Below are 14,344 nucleotides of genomic sequence, written 5' to 3'. Positions count from 1 at the left end.
GAAAGTTTAACCATTTTCCAGAGGATCAAAATATAATTTAACTGGGATTGTTGATGTTGCTGTGTTATGCGTGAATTATTGGTAACGATAAAGAAACGACCTACCAGCTATTTATCAGCATTTACAACAGAATCGCTTGTCATCATTTCGTGCTTACAGTGGGTGGAGGAATTTCTTTCCCTGCAAAGTTGTAATTCGCTCAGATTCCCTTTCGGTTTTGAAGAGTCTTAAAACAGGTCATTCTCACAGCAGGTCAGATTTACTGCTGGAAACTCATAAAACATTGTTTCATATTCAAAGGACTGGATTCGGGGTGTGCACTGATTTGGGGTGCATGAAGACACGGTGAGCAGTCGGGTCCTGAGGAGTCGGTGGACCAGAGGGATCTGGGAAGACAGATTCATAATTACTTGAAAGTGGCGTCACAGGTAGATAGTGTCGAAATGAGAGCTTTTGGCACATTGGACTTCATAAATCAAAGTATTGAGTACAGGAGATGGGATGTTATGTTGAAGATGTATAAGACGTTGGTCAGGCCTAATCTGGAGCATTGTGTGTAGTTTCCTTACCGGCCTGAAGGAAAATTATCAACAAAATAGAAAGAGTGCAGAGCAAATTTACAATCCATTTGCTGGGACTTGAGGACTCGAGCTTTAGAAAAAGTTAAGGACTTTATTCCCTTTAGCTTTGGAAAATGCAGGGAGGATTTTTCCTCTGAGGTTGGGTGAGATGGGAACTGGAAGTCGCAGTTTAAGGGTGAAAGGTGAAATATTTATGAGGAACCTGAGTGGGAATTCCTTCACTCAGAGGGTGGTGAGGGTGGGGGAAGAGCTGTCAGTGGAAGTTATGGATTTCACTGCAGAGACGTTTGGATCAGTACATGGACGGGAGGGGTATTGAGGGCCATGGTCCAGCTGCGGTTATGGGACTCGGCAGAATAACAATTCGGTACGGACCAAATGGGAAAAAGGGTTTGTTTGTTTGTTATAGTGCTCTCTTACTCCAAATAAAGTGTCGATGAAGGGGAATTGGTTGGGGCTGTTGTCGGGAAGCAAACAATGTGCTTTCAGGATTTCCAGCTGTGGATAGAAGTGAATTGATACTGGACATCCATGGTCAAAGTGTGGCGATCAAAGCCAGGGATTGTAAAGCTGTTGAAAACAAACAGACACACACACACACACCCACACACACACTCTCTCTCTCTCTCACACACACCCACACGCACACACACACACACACACACACACACACACACACACACACACACACTCACACACTCTCTCTTTCACACACACACACACAGACTCACACACACACTCTCTCTCTCTCTCTCTCTCACACACACACACACACACACACAAACACACGCTCTCTCTCTCTCTCTCTCTCTCTCTCTCTCTCTCTCTCTCTCTCTCTCTCTCTCTCTCTCTCTCTCTCTGTCCCCATTGCCCTTCACCTCGCTTCCAAAAAATTGTTTGTTCCTCCTCTTTGGCTCAAACTCTCCTGCCCCCATTTTCACCCCTTCCCACTTTTGCCACCTCTGCTTCCCCGTTCCCTCACCGTCTCTTTCTCTCCATCTCCTGTCTCCCACTTCCTCATCCTTTCTCTTCCTCCTCTCCCCTCACCTATTTTCCTCTCTTTCACACATTCTCTCTCCTCTCTTCATCCGTTCCCTTCCCCACTGACACACCCTTGTTCTCCGCACATTCCTCACTACCCTACCCACTCACTCACTCCCCTTCTTCTTTCCCTTATTGTCTCTTTCTCCCTTTCTACCCAAAGCTTCCCCTGCCTCTCACCCTCACCCCAATTCCTCCTTCACTGCAGTTCGTTTTCCGGGCCACCCTCCCGTCCCCACATCCCCCACCCCGCACTGGGATGACGGTTGACTCGCACATTGAATTGTCTGATGTTGTACAACTCATCGTTGTTTGGACAGTGAGAATATTCACTCGGAAGATGAAGGCTTGTGGTTTCCAGGACAGGCCAGTTTGTTCCCTTTTTATATGTGCTACAGAATAGGTGGGGGAGGGGAGTGTGGAAGAGAGAGGAGAGAAAGAGAGAGAGAGAGACTAAATACATATAGCCTCAATCTCTTTCTCCCTGTCCTCTCTTCATCTGTTTTGATCCCCACTGCCCAACTCTTTCCTCCACACACTCCTCCCTAATCTTCCCCCTTTTCTGTCGCCTTTTTCCCCACCACCCTCCCGTCCCCACATCCCCCACCCCGCACTGTGATGACGGTTGACTTGCACAGTGAATTATAGATGTTGTGTAATTCTTTGTTGTTTGGAAAGCAGCAATGTTCACTCAGAAGATAAAGGCTTGTGGTTTCCGGGAGAGGCCAGTTTGTTCCCTTTCTGTGCGCTACAGAATAGGCGGGGGAGGGGATGTGGAGTAGACGGGATAGCCGTGTACAGTAGCTACGCCGTCACGACAAAGACTGAGCGCCGTCTGCGAGCTGGTCTCTGAAACAAACATACACAGACACATGAAAAGACAGACAGACACATACATATACAGGGATGCATATAAACTGAGATGCACACACACAAAAATACTTTTAAAATGAGTGCAGTTTGCATTTTCAATGTTTTAAGATGGAGGCAGATATTTTGTGAACTGTTTGAAATGATTCTTGTTCTGGGATAATCTAGTGTGCTTGTGGGGATGTCAGCGGGTTTGGAGTGCGCACAGATCTGGGTATGGGGGTGGATTTGGGAATGTCGGTAGGTTTGGGGTGCGCACAAATCTCGGTATGTGAGTGGATTTGGGAATGTCGGTAGGTTTGGGGTGCGCACGGATTTGGTGATGCACACTGATTTGGGGGTGAACACTGAGTTGGGGTTTGCGGATGTGCACAGATTTGGGTATGTGGGTGGATATCGGGGTGTCGGTAGGTTTGCAATGCACATGGATTTGTCAATGCACACTGATTTGGGGGTGCACACTGATTTGGGGGTGAACACTGATTTGGGGGTAAACACTGAGTTGGGGTTTCTGGACGTGCACAGATTTGGGAGTGCACATAGATTTGCAGATATGGGAATCCCGTTGGATTTTGAAGTGTTTTGAATCTCGAGGTTGTTTCATTGGTATATTGTTTAATATTAAATGCAGCCTGAACTTCGACCTCTGTTCTTGCTATTTTTTTAAGTTGAAGGCAGATATTTTGAGAACAGGTTGAAATGAATGATTCTTGCTCTGGGATCATCTAATGTGCATGTGGGAGAGTCTGTTGATTTGGAGCTGTGACGAGTCTCAAGGCAGATTTACAGTGGCAGCATATTCAATTGATCAGTCTCCTTTGTTGGGACAGACTAGCTCCCACATAAGGTCTAAATATTAACTCATTAATGTAATCACAATCTGTCACCGTGAGGATTGCGCCGGTCAGACGTTATCAGGTGATGAGCGCGGTGAAATATCCGGTCACCTCGGGGCTTCAGTTCATTAATAAAGCCGCGTCCTGAGCACACGGGCTCCAGCTCGTCACATTCACCGCCTCATCTCCCAGGTGTTATTCCCGGGCGGATTGTCCCATCGACCAGCAGCGCCGGGATATTAGGATAGTGTGTGTGAGGGGAGGGGGCGTGGGGGTCGGAGTGTAAATGCACCATCCTGGAGAGTTGATATCTCAATGGACCCGTCGGATGTCAGTCAAACAACTACTCCTCATGCCCCCCTCCCATTGGTCGGTAGATATGTCCATTATTTTCCTCCCCCCTCCATTCCCGCCCACCGAACTCACCACCCGAACTTCCCGCAAAATGGCAACAGTCTAGTTGGATGTTGGTTGGCTAATGCATTGTCAATCACACCAGTCTCCGCCTTCCACTTGAATAACTAGCTAATGTGAAGAACGAGGGCGGGGTTCGGATAAACAACGGTGGATACTCCAAATTGAAGCCACATTCCGGCCTCGAACTGGCCTGGAGTGTGGTGCAGAGAATCGGGACATAAAACCCTCACTGCTTCCTTTTTCAAATGAAACCTAAATTACCCCCCAAAAGTCCTATAGATTGTACGTAACAAAATACAATACCATGAATTAAATTAAAGTTACTGCTATTACTTAAGAAAGCTTTTAAATGAAAACTACACGACCCAGAGTAATGTTTCCCAACACGAACGAAGGGATAATGAAGCATAGTGTGCCAGATTCTAAGCCGTGTCAATGTGATTCCTTATCTTCCTGTTTCACCCCCGATCTCCCGTAAACCCAACAGGTATGTATTCTGTACAGGTGTCTCCTTTGATGCCCTTTATCCCACCAGTCTCGATATAATTATTAACCCACCAACCAATTAGCTTCTGATGTGCTAGTTGAAATTTTAAGAGATTTTGTAACTGAACCGCTGTGTGCAGGGACCCATAAGAAGTGGAAATATAAACCAATACTGTGCGTATGAAATAATGTTTGATGAGTTTCCAACAGTAAATCTGTCCTACTGCAAAAACTACCTGTTTTAAGACTCATCAAAACCGAACAGGCATCTGAACAAATGACAACTTTACAGGAAAAAATTTCCATCACCCACTGTAAACCTCAAATAATGGAAAGAAATTCTACTATATATACTGATAAATGGTTGGTAAATTGTTTCTTTATCGTTACCTGTAATTCAGGCACAAACAACAGCCACACCGTCATCCCGGTTAAGTTATCTTTTGATTCTTCTGCAGCAATCTGTCATAAGAGGGGGCGTTGGGAGTGGACACAAATGCAAGACACAGACAATGAACTACCAGGAACAGGACGAGGCGTGAGAAGGAAGCAGGATAAGTGAGGAAGCAAGGCCGCTGGACATGACAGATGCCCCGGACGAGACAAGGATTCCGGGCCTGGGCTAGGACCTGACAAGGATAGCGGAACCAGGACATGGAACTGGGAACTAGGAGCCTGGGCTTGGACTCCGAGCCAGAGACTGGACAAGGACCCAGAACCTGGGTCTTGACTCGGGCTCAGACTCCAGACCCAGGCGAGGATAAGACGTGGCTACAGGACGAGGAGAGGCAACAGGACTGGTCGTGAGACTTATGGACGCGACAAAGGAACCCCAGCACAAGACGAGGGCAAAGTACTCCTGGGCTGGGCGAGGCACATGACAAGACGAGAACACAAAACCGTGGCTAAGACAGGACAAGGACCTTCGATGTGACTAGGACAGGACGAGACCCCGAAGCCTTGACTTGATCAAGGAAGAGACAGGAACGCAGAGCCTTGGTCCAGGGAGAGACTGGAACGCAGAGCCTTGGTTCAGGAAGAGACAGGAACGCAGTGCCTTGGTCGAGGGAGAGACAGGAACGCAGAGCCTTGGTCGAGGGACAGACAGGAATGCAGAGCCTTGGTCGAGGGAGAGACAGGAACACAGAGCCTTGGTCGAGGGAGAGACAGGAACGCAGAGCCTTGGTCGAGGGAGAGACTGGAATGCAGAGCCGTGGTCGAGGGAGAGACAGGAACGCAGAGCTTTGGTCGAGGGAGAGACAGGAACGCAGAACCTGGATCGAGGGAGAGACAGGAACGCAGAGCCTTGGTCGAGGGACAGACAGGAATGCAGAGCCTTGGTCGAGGGAGAGACAGGAACGCAGAGCCTTGGTCGAGGGAGAGACTGGAATGCAGAGCCGTGGTCGAGGAAGAGACAGGAACGCAGAGCTTTGGTCGAGGGAGAGACAGGAACGCAGAGCCTGGATCGAGGGAGAGACAGGAACGCAGAGCCTTGGTCGAGGGAGAGACAGGAACGCAGAGCCTTGGTCGAGGGAGAGACAGGAACGCAGAGCCTTGGTCGAGGGAGAGACAGTAATGCTGAGCCTGGATCGAGGGAGAGACAGTAATGCATAGCCTGGATCGAGGAAGAGACAGGAACGCAGAGCCTTGGTCGAGGGAGAGACAGTAATGCAGAGCCTGGATCGAGGGAGAGACAGGAACGCAGAGCCTGGATCGAGGGAGAGACAGGAATGCAGAGCCTGGATCGAGGGAGAGACAGGAACGCAGAGCCTTGGTCGAGGGAGAGACAGGAACGCAGAGCCTTGGTCGAGGGACAGACAGGAATGCAGAGCCTTGGTCGAGGGAGAGACAGGAACACAGAGCCTTGGTCGAGGGAGAGACAGGAACGCAGAGCCTTGGTCGAGGGAGAGACTGGAATGCAGAGCCGTGGTCGAGGGAGAGACAGGAACGCAGAGCTTTGGTCGAGGGAGAGACAGGAACGCAGAGCCAGGATCGAGGGAGAGACAGGAACGCAGAGCCTTGGTCGAGGGACAGACAGGAATGCAGAGCCTTGGTCGAGGGACAGACAGGAATGCAGAGCCTTGGTCGAGGGAGAGACAGGAACGCAGAGCCTTGGTCGAGGGAGAGACTGGAATGCAGAGCCTGGATCGAGGGAGAGACAGGAACGCAGAGCTTTGGTCGAGGGAGAGACAGGAACGCAGAGCCTGGATCGAGGGAGAGACAGGAACGCAGAGCCTTGGTCGAGGGAGAGACAGGAACGCAGAGCCTTGGTCGAGGGAGAGACAGGAACGCAGAGCCTTGGTCGAGGGAGAGACAGTAATGCTGAGCCTGGATCGAGGGAGAGACAGTAATGCATAGCCTGGATCGAGGGAGAGACAGGAACGCAGAGCCTTGGTCGAGGGAGAGACAGTAATGCAGAGCCTGGATCGAGGGAGAGACAGGAACGCAGAGCCTTGGTCGAGGGAGAGACAGGAACGCAGAGCCTTGGTCGAGGGAGAGACAGGAACGCAGAGCCTTGGTCGAGGGACAGACAGGAATGCAGAGCCTTGGTCGAGGGACAGACAGGAATGCAGAGCCTTGGTCGAGGGAGAGACAGGAATGCAGAGCCTGGATCGAGGGAGAGACAGGAACGCAGAGCCTTGGTCGAGGGAGAGACAGGAACGCAGAGCCTTGGTCGAGGGACAGACAGGAATGCAGAGCCTTGGTCGAGGGAGAGACAGGAACACAGAGCCTTGGTCGAGGGAGAGACAGGAACGCAGAGCCTTGGTCGAGGGAGAGACTGGAATGCAGAGCCGTGGTCGAGGGAGAGACAGGAACGCAGAGCTTTGGTCGAGGGAGAGACAGGAACGCAGAGCCAGGATCGAGGGAGAGACAGGAACGCAGAGCCTTGGTCGAGGGACAGACAGGAATGCAGAGCCTTGGTCGAGGGACAGACAGGAATGCAGAGCCTTGGTCGAGGGAGAGACAGGAACGCAGAGCCTTGGTCGAGGGAGAGACTGGAATGCAGAGCCGTGGTCCAGGGAGAGACAGGAACGCAGAGCCTTGGTCGAGGGAGAGACAGGAACGCAGAGCTTTGGTCGAGGGAGAGACAGGAACGCAGAGCCTGGATCGAGGGAGAGACAGGAACGCAGAGCCTTGGTCGAGGGAGAGACAGGAACGCAGAGCTTTGGTCGAGGGAGAGACAGGAACGCAGAGCCTGGATCGAGGGAGAGACAGGAACGCAGAGCCTTGGTCGAGGGAGAGACAGGAACGCAGAGCCTTGGTCGAGGGAGAGACAGGAACGCAGAGCCTTGGTCGAGGGAGAGACAGTAATGCTGAGCCTGGATCGAGGGAGAGACAGTAATGCATAGCCTGGATCGAGGGAGAGACAGGAACGCAGAGCCTTGGTCGAGGGAGAGACAGTAATGCAGAGCCTGGATCGAGGGAGAACAGGAACGCAGAGCCATGGTCGAGGGAGAGACTGGAATGCAGAGCCTGGATCGAGGGAGAACAGGAACGCAGAACACTGAGCCTGGGTTGAGAGAGGTCAGGAACGTAGAACACCGAGCCGACGGAGAGACAGGAACATGAAACACAGAGCCAAACCCCTCCTTGGGTCCAGAACGTAGGGTTGGGATTCAGAACACAGACGCAGATCACGACGAGACAGTTCACAACACTAGGTAGCGGCAAAACGGCTGGACCTACCTCGCCAAGGCGTAGACACAGTCACTTCTAAACAGGGCGAGACTCCAGAACGAGGCAAACGCGCGGCGAGTCAAAGCGAGGCTCCAGGCAGAGGCCGGGCGAGGCGAGGCTCCAGGTAAAGGCGAGGCGTGGCGAGGCTCCAGGCAGAGGCCGGGCGAGGAGAGTCTCCAGGCAGAGGCCGGACGAGGCGAAGTTCCATGCAGAGGTCGGGCTAGTCCAGTCTCCAGGCAGAGGCGAGGCCAGTCTCCAGGCAGAGGCGAGGCCAGTCTCCAGGCAGAGGCGAGGCGAGACAAGGCTCCAGTCAGAGGCCGGGCGAGGCGAGGCCCTTGTTGACAGAGTAAATGCAGGCAGGATTTTCCTCTGAGGTTGGGTGAGATGGGAACTGGAGGGCGCAGTTTAAGGGTGAAAGGAAAAATATTTAAGAGGAACCTGAGTGTGAATTCCTTCACTCAGAGGGTGGTGAGGGTGTGGGAATTGTTGTCAGTGGAGGTTATTGATTTCATTGCAGAGAGGTATGGATCAGTACATGGACGGGAGGGGTATTGAGGGCAATGGTCCAGCTGCGGTTATTGGACTCGGCAGAATAACAATTCGGTACGGACTAAATGGGCAAAAGGGTTTGTTTGTTTGTTTGTTATAGTGCCCTCTGACCCCCAATAAAGTGTCGATGAAGTGGAATTGGTTGGGCCTGTTGTCGGGAAGAAAGCGATGTGTTTTAAGGATTTCCTGCTGGGGATAGAAGTGAATTGATACTGGACATACATGGTCAAAGTGTGGCGATCAGAGCCAGTGATTGTAAAGTTGTTGAAAACAAACCAACACAGACACCAACATGCAAACTGATAGGTACACACACACACACACACACACACACACACACACACACACACACACACACACACACACACACACACACACACTCACACACACACACACACACACACACACACACACCCACACACACACACACACACACACACGCACACACACGCACACACACACACTCCATATTCCCGTTGCTCTTCACCCCGCTTCCCAAATATTGCTCTTTTCTTCTCTTTGCCTCAGACTAACTCCACTCTCCTGCCCCGATTTTCACCCTTTCCCACTCTCTCCACCTCCTCTTCCCTGATCCCTCACCGTCTCTTTCTCTCCATCTCTTGTCTCCCACTCCCTCATCCTTTCTCTTCCACACTCTCTCTTTCTCGCTCTCCTCTCTTCATCCGTTCCCTTCCCCAGTGCCACACTCTTTCCTCCACACATTCTACCCTACCCTATCCACTCACTCCCCTTCTTCTTTCCCGTATTGTCTCTTTCTCCCTTTCTACCCAATGCTTCACCTGCCTCTCACCCTCACCCCAATTCCTCCTTTACTGCAGCTCGTTTTCCCGGCCACCCTCCCGTCCCCACATCCCCCACCCCGCACTGTGATGACGGTTGACACGCACAGTGAATTATAGATGTTGTATAATTCGTCATTGTTTGGACAGTGACATTGTTCGCTCAGAAAATGAAGGCTTGTAGTTTCCGGGAGAGGCCAGTTTGTTCCCTTTTTATTTGCTACAGAATAGGCGGGGACGCGGAGTGTGGAGGAGGCAGGAGAGAGACTAAATATATATAGCCTCAATTTCTTTCTCTCTGTCCTCCTGTCTTCATCCGTTCTCATCCCCACTGCCCCACTCTTTCCTCCACACATTCCTCCCTAATCTTCCCCCTTTTCTGTCGCCCGCTTTCCCCGGCACCCTCCCGTCTCCACACCCCCACCCCGCACTGTGATGACGGTTGACTTGCACAGTGAATTATAGATGTTGTGTCATTCTTCATTGTTTGGAAAGCAGCAATGTTCTCTCATAAGATGAAGGCTTGTGGCTTCCGGGAGAGGCCAGTTTGTTCCCTTGCTGTGTGCTACAGAATAGGCGGGGGAGGGGAGTGCGGAGTAGACGGGATAGCCGTGTGTTCTCAGTAGCTACGCCGTCACGGCAAGGACCGAGCTCCATCTACGAGCTGGTCTCTAACACAAACACACACAGACACATGAAAAGACGGACAGACACATATGAGGACGCATAGGAACACACAGAGATGCAGACATACTGAAATACTTTAAAAATGAATGCAGTTTGCATTTTCATTGTTTTAAGATGGAGACAGCTATTTTGTGAACTGTTTGAAATGATTCTTTCTCTGGGATAATCTAGTGTGCTTGTGGGGATGTCAGCGGGTTTGGGGGTTCACATGGAAATAGGTCTGCACATTGATTTGCGGATGTGCGAAGGTTTCAGGGTATATTGGTGAATATGGATTTTGGAGTATCGGTGAATTTGGGGGTGTGCATTGCTTTGGGCATTTGAGGGTGCACGGGGATTTGGGAGTATTTAGGGCTGCGCACAGATTTGGGTGTCTCAGCGGATTTAGGGTTGCACACGGATTTGGGGAATACTTTGATTTTGGGGTGTAATGAATCTTAAGTCCTTTGCATTTATAGATACTTCAGGAACAAATGCACTTTGAAATTTGAACTTTGTTCTTGCCATTAGGTTTGAGTTGGAGGCAGCTATTTTGTGAAGTGTTTGAAAATAATTCTTGCTCTGTGATAATCTAATGTGCATGTGGGATGTCAGCGGGTCTGGGGTGCGCACAGATCTGGGTATGAGGGTGGATTTGGGAGTGTCGGTAGGTTTGGGGTGCGCACAGATCTGGGTATGAGGGTGGATTTGGGAATGTCGGTAGGTTTGGAGTGCGCACAGATCTGGGTATGTGGGTGGATTTGGGAATGTCGGCAGGTTTGGGTGCGCATGGATTTGTCGATGCACACTGATTTGGGGGAAAACACTGATTTGGGGTTTGCAGACGTGCTCAGATTTGGGAGTGCACACAGATTTGCAGATATGGGAATCCCGGTGGATTCTGAGGTGTTTTGAATCTCTAGGTTGTTTCATTGGTATATTGTTTAATAATAAAGCTTTGACCTCTGTTCTTGCTATTTTTTTTTAATTTGGAGGCAGATATTTTGAGAACCGATTGAAATGAATGATTCTTGCTCTGGGATCATCTAATGTGCATGTCGGAGAGTCTGTTGATTTGGAGCTGTGACGAGTCTCAAGGCAAATTTACAGTGGCAGCATATTCAATTGATCAGTCACCTTTGCTGGGACAGACTAACTCCCACATATGGTCTAAATATTAATTCATTAATGTAATCATCATCTGTCACCGTGGGCATTACGCCGGTCAGACGTTATCAGGTGATGAGCCGGTGAAATATCCGGTCAGCTCGGGGCTTCAGTTCATTAATAAAGCCGCGTCCTGAGCACACGGCAGAGGCGGCCGCAGTGTCTCCGGTCCGGGCTCCAGCTCCTCACATTCACCGCCTCATCTCCCAGGTGATTCTAGGGTGAGGACATGTTCGGTACAGCAACCTCCTGTTTTGTGCCGGAGGTTTCTATGTTTATTCCCAGGCGGATTGTCCCATCGACCGGCAGCTCCGGGAGGTTACCAGAGTGTGTGTGTGGGACGGGTCAAAGCACCGGCCTGGAAACTCGGTACCTCATTGGATCCTTCAGATGGCAGTCCCAGAATTACTCCTGAATGCCGCTCGCCCATTGGTCTGCAGATATGCCCATCAATTCCCATTCCCGCCCACCGAACTCGCAGCCCGATGTTGCCAGAAAGTGGCGGAGATCTAGTCGACACCTACAAACAAGCTGGAGGAACTCAGCAAGTCGGGAAGCACCATTTCGGTCCGAGACCCTTCGTCAGGACCACTTTGATGGCGACAGTCTAGTCGGATGCTGGTTGGCTAATCTATTGTCAATCACACCAGTCTCCGCCTTCTGCTTGAATAATTGGCTGACGTGAGAACGAGGGCGGGGTTTGTATAAACAGCGGCCGACACTCCAATTTAAAGCCGCATTCCGGACACGAACTGGACAGGAGTGTGGTGTAGAGAATTGGGAAATAAAACCCTCACTGCTTCCTTTTTCAAATGAAACCTAAATTACTCCCCAAAAGTCCTATAGTTTGTACGTAACAAAACACAATAGCGTGAGTTAAATTAACATTATTGCCATTTTTAAATGAAAACTACATACCCAGAATGATGCTTCCCAACACGAACAAAGGAATACAGAAATTAGGCATAGTGTGTCAATTTCTAAGTCGTGTCAATGTAATTCCTTACCTTCTTGCTTCATCCACAATCTTCCATAAACACAACAGGTATGTATTCTGTAAAGGTGTCTCCATTGATGACCTTTATCCCCCCAATCTTGATTTAATTATTAATCCAACAACCCCCTTGCTTCTGATGTGCTAGTTGAAATTTTAACAGCTTTTGTAACTGATCCGCTGTGTGCAGGGACCCATAAGAAGTGGAAATATAAACCAATACTCTGCGTATGAAATAATGTTTGACGAGCTTCCAACAGTAAATCTGTCCTACTGCAAGAATTACCTGTTTTAAGACTCATCAAAACCGAACAGGCATCTGAACAAATGACAACTTTACATTAACAAATTTCCACCACCCACTGTAAGCCTAAAATGATGGAAACAAATTCTACTATATATACTGATAAATGGTTGGTAAATTGTTTCTTTATCGTCACTTGTAATTCATGAACAAAAAACAGCCACACCGTCATCCCGGTTAAGTTATCTTTTGATTCTTCTGCAGCAATGTTTAACACATCATAATAATCTTCCACAATATACCACGAATCAAGATTCTCAAGCAGAACAGAATCCTGAGACCTCAGTAAATTGTGTACCCTAAAATCAACTAAAGGCATTGAGAAAAACAATGTGGGTTTACCAAGAACGCGACAGTGGGACATATTGCATAATCCAACAAACCCATATTCCCAGCGTGATTAGAACGCAGTCCCTGGACAACAAGCTGTGTGAACTGACAGCCAGAATCTCTCACCAGCGGGAAACAAAAGAATATAACGTTTTGTGCTTTGTGGAGACCTGGTTGACGGAGGAGACACCGGACCACGCCATCGAACCCTCTGGGTTCTCCCTGTTCCCTGTGGACAGGTGGAAACCCCTCACTGGGAAGAGTAAAGGAGGTGGGGTATGCTTCATGGTCAACAATGCTTGGTGCAACCCCCAGAATATGCATGTGCTCCAATCCTTTGTTGCCCAGATGCGGAGCAGCTGTTTAGACCCTACTGGCTGCCCAGGGAGTTCACGGTGTTATCATCACAGTAGTGTATATTCCGCCCCAGGCTGATACTGACCCGGCTCTCAAGGAACTGTACGAAACCCTCAACACGCTGAAGACTGCCCACCCAGAGGCTGCCTTCATTGTCGCCGTGACTTTAATCCAGCATCGCTGACTGAAGTCCCTCCGAAGTGTTGTCAGCACATCCAGGTGAGCTCTCGGGGAGCTGGCACACGCGACCTTTCCATAACGCTTACAAAGTGCTCCTCCGACCACACTTCAACAATCAGATCACTCTCTGATCCGGCTTCTGCCGATGTACAGGCAAAAGCTGAAACAAGAGGCGGCCATAGGTGATCCGTCCACTGTTGGTCCGACCAATCGGTCTTCATGCTACAGGACTGCTTGGATGACATCAATTGGATTGTCTTCCATGATGAGGATGTGACCAAGTTCACGATGGGGTCACGTGCTTTATCTGAAAGTGCATCGAGAATGTTGTTCTCCAGAAATCGGTGAATGTCGTTTCGTTATCGTTACCTATAATCTGGGCACAAAAACAGCCACACCAAATATCCCAGTGAAATTATATTTTGGTCCTTCTGTAAAATGGTTAACATATCACAATAAATTTTCTTAATATACCAATGAACTAACAGATTCTCAGGCATAACAAAATCCTGAGACTTTATTAAATCGTGTATCCCAAAATCAATAAAGCCATTAAAAAAAACAAGTTGGGGTTACTGAGAATGCCTCAGTGGAACATATTGCATAATTCAACGAACCCACATTCCCAGCGTAATAAGAACCCAAGCACCGAAAACTATAACACTCTTCTTGTGATGTTCCCAACAGTCCTCCGACACACCTCTAACAGGATGATCATTTCTTTGCTCCTTCAAATTAATCCAGTACGTTAACATTAAATTTAATCTCCGCAAAATCAATCAGTAAACCTGAAACAGGAGACGACCTTACTGCACCACAACAGAATCTTAAAGCCTGTGCTTGTCTCACAGCCAAACATTTGAAAGTTGGTGATGAAGCTGATCCATGAGCCACAGAATCAAGACAAGATCTAATGAAACAAATGTAAATGGTCAGCAGAGATTTTCATGTCGCTCCCGAAGAATATCCACAGAGACACCGAGAATATTTATTGCTCCTTTATATTTATCAATTATTTTACTGATCCGGTGCCTCCATGTCAGCTCATTGTGCATCCACCTGTCTTGAAATCTCACCACTGACACGTC

The 14,344-nt window shown here is 49.3% G+C and overlaps 1 protein-coding gene across 1 annotated transcript in view; it reads left to right on the top strand.

Annotated features, from left to right (window-relative positions):
* Positions 1 to 13,260, top strand: part of LOC140720268 (zinc-binding protein A33-like) — a 42,761-nt gene extending 29,501 nt beyond the window's left edge. Inside the window, exon 8 of the mRNA XM_073035138.1 lies at positions 13,150 to 13,260. Coding sequence (XP_072891239.1) covers positions 13,150 to 13,260 — 111 coding nt within the window. The remainder of the gene's footprint in view (positions 1 to 13,149) is intronic.
* Positions 13,261 to 14,344: the final 1,084 nt, after the last annotated feature.

Source organism: Hemitrygon akajei, unplaced genomic scaffold, assembly GCF_048418815.1.
Source record: "Hemitrygon akajei unplaced genomic scaffold, sHemAka1.3 Scf000039, whole genome shotgun sequence".
NCBI classification, from domain to species: domain Eukaryota; kingdom Metazoa; phylum Chordata; class Chondrichthyes; order Myliobatiformes; family Dasyatidae; genus Hemitrygon; species Hemitrygon akajei.
This window is presented reverse-complemented; position numbering and strand designations above follow the sequence as displayed.